Source organism: Monoraphidium neglectum, assembly GCF_000611645.1.
Source record: "Monoraphidium neglectum strain SAG 48.87 unplaced genomic scaffold scaffold05990, whole genome shotgun sequence".
In the NCBI taxonomy this organism is placed as follows: domain Eukaryota; kingdom Viridiplantae; phylum Chlorophyta; class Chlorophyceae; order Sphaeropleales; family Selenastraceae; genus Monoraphidium; species Monoraphidium neglectum.
This window is the reverse complement of record NW_014007643.1, coordinates 1-2,616: the sequence shown is the minus strand read 5'-3', so window position 1 is coordinate 2,616 and position 2,616 is coordinate 1. Positions and strand designations below refer to the sequence as shown.

At 67.1% G+C, this 2,616-nt stretch overlaps 1 protein-coding gene across 1 annotated transcript; it reads right to left on the bottom strand.

Moving 5' to 3' along the window:
- Positions 1-245: 245 nt before the first annotated feature.
- Positions 246-2,287, bottom strand: MNEG_16106 (acetolactate synthase I/II/III largesubunit; the record flags this gene model as incomplete). Its single annotated transcript, XM_014035423.1, has 6 exons — positions 246-290; positions 515-597; positions 872-962; positions 1,232-1,408; positions 1,690-1,872; positions 2,192-2,287. 6 exons carry the CDS (start codon positions 2,285-2,287, stop codon positions 246-248), a joined length of 675 nt encoding a protein of 224 aa, XP_013890877.1.
- Positions 2,288-2,616: the final 329 nt, after the last annotated feature.

Here is a 2,616-nt window from a genome sequence, read left to right as displayed (position 1 = left end):
GGGGCTCACCGCGACCGCGTGCTGGGGGGCGATGACGTCATCGCGGTCGGGGTAGCGCATGGGGAACTGCGTCCGCTTGTCGTTGAGCTCCTGAGAGGGGGGGGGTTGGGGGGGGGATTGATGGGTTTGCCCGCAGGTGTGTGTGTGTGTGTGTGTGTGCATGTGTGTGTGTGTGCGCGTGGACGTCAAATTGTGAGGGTGGTTGGCGGCGGGCGGGCGATTCAGGGGCGGCTGGGGCGGGCGATTCAAGGGCGGCTGTGGCGACCGCGTGTTGACAGACGCGCCCTGAGCTCAGAGCCGCGAGCGAGGGGGGCAGGCACCCAAGGACGAGGACTCCGCCCTCACGGGCGCCCGCCAAAGCCCGTCAGAGACCCCTGGCTACCCTTGCCTCGCGCCCTGGCGGCGCCCGCGCCTCGACCCCCTGCCACAATCCCCTGGCTGCGCCCCCGCCTCGGGCCCCTGCCAAAGCCGCCCGGCAGCGACTCAATAATCTATTGTCATCCCGCCCCCTCACCTGCACCCAGGGCGCGTACTGCTCCTTGTCGACAGGGTCAGCCTCCAGCAGGCGGTTCAGCAGGCGCAGCGCAGGCTTCACATCTGGGTGGGCGCGGCGCGGACGGGATTGTTGCGGGGACGGGAAGTTGGTTCGCACACGGTGGGACGAGGTGCCTGGGCGCCGCTTCGCTGCGAGCCGGGGCCGCCGGCTGTAAAGCCTCGGGCTTCCGGCAACCGCGTCATGCGCTCGAAATCCCGGACCCAGGCCGGAAAAAGCAGCGGACGGCGGTCCCGGCGACCGGACCAAAGGGGGAGCCCCGGCCCGGCCCAGGGGGCGGGCGCCCGCCCCCCCCACCCTGCAAAAAACTCATCTCACCGCTGCAGATGGGGATGTGGGCTGTCTTGTTCTTATGGATTTCCGCGGGGTCGATGTCGATGTGGATGATGCGCGACCGGGTGGCAAACGACTGGGTAGGAGGGGAGTGTGCAGGGGTGGCATGCAATTGTGTGTGTGTGTGTGTGCGTGTGTGTGTGTGTGTGTGTGTAAAAGATTGTGTGCGTGTGTGTGTGCGTGTGTGTGGGTTTGTGAGAGTGTGTGTGCGTATGTGTGAGTGTAAATGTGGGTGTGCACGCACGCGCGCTTGAATGCGTGCATCAGATGGGGCCGAGTCCGCAGAATAAGCGCGCTGGTTCACCGGCACTCCCGACAGCGCGCATGTTCCGCAGCCCACAAAACCGGCCCGGCCCGCCGCGCTTCCACGAGCAGCGCCCCGCCCCCAACGCGGTGCAGCCGCCGCCCCAAGGAGCTGCCATACGCAGCCGCCCCAAGCAGCTGCCCCTGCTGGCCCCTCACCTCCAGCTTGCCGGTGACGCGGTCGTCAAAGCGCACGCCCAGGGCAATCAGGAGGTCAGCCTGTGTGTGTGTGTGTATGTGTGTGTGTGTGTGAACATGTGTGCGCACACGTGTGTGTGTGCGTGTGCGCGCGCGTGTGCGAGTGTGTGGATGAGTGAGGGTGGGTGAAGCAGCGAGGTGGCCTCAGGACACTTCACATGCAACACAATCGGCGCTACGTTGTCTAGAAAAAATTGCCGAAGAAACCGCTGGAAGAAACACAAACGGCACCTCATCCACAAAGAAGTGCTCCGAGAATCACCCCAAACCGCGCCACGCCCGCAAAAACGACGCCGCCGCACCTGGTCAACCGAGTAGTTGGCGTAAACCGTGCCGTGCATGCCCAGCATCTGCAGCGCCAGGGGGTCGGTGCTCGGGAAGGAGCCCAGGCCCATGAGGGTTGACACCACGGGGATGCCGGTGCGAGACACAAACTCGCGGACCTCGGGGGAGGCGTCCAGGGTGCCGCCGCCGAGGTAGATCACCTGGGGGGGAGGGGGGCGCGCGCGCGCGCGTGTGTGTGTGTGTGTGGGCATGTGTGTGTGAGAGAGAGAGTGTGTGTGAGAGAGACACTGTGTGTGTGTGTGTATGTGTGTGTGTGTGTGTGTGTGTGTGTGTGTGTGTGTGTGTGCGCGCGACAGCTTGGCGCCGCAAGGTGGAGCAGGCGTGGCGCATGGGGCCGGGCGCGTGCAGAGCGGCTGCCTGTTGCGTGCGATGCGGGGCGCGACAGAGCCCGGGGCCGAGCAGTCGCACGGCAAGGAGCGGGGAGACGGGCGTGCCGGACCGCGCAGGCCCCCCGCGCACCGGCTTCTTGGAGCCCTTGAGCGCCTTCACGACGGCGGCCAGCTGGGCCGGCTCCGGGGGCGGCGGCAGGCGGCTCATGTAGCCCGTGATCGACATGGGGGTGTCCCTGCGGGGTCCAGGGTTTGAGGGTTTTGGGGCGTGGTCGAGGATCAGGCTGAGGTTTGGAGAGACCGCCAGACCCGAAAGCGTGAGCGGTGGGACGGCGGACGCAATCAGCGTAGGCGGCACGCAAGCAAGCGCATGCAGGGCGCAGCAGGGGCGGCCGGGGGCCGCCGGCGCCGGCGCTGGCCGCGCGGGTAGCAACAGGGGCGGAGGGAGGGGGAGGAGGGGGCGGTGGTGGCGCCCGCAAGGGTGTGCGGAAAACAGTCGCACCAGTCTGGTATGGCGAGCTGCTGCTGGATGTCCTTGGGCACATCCACCAGGAC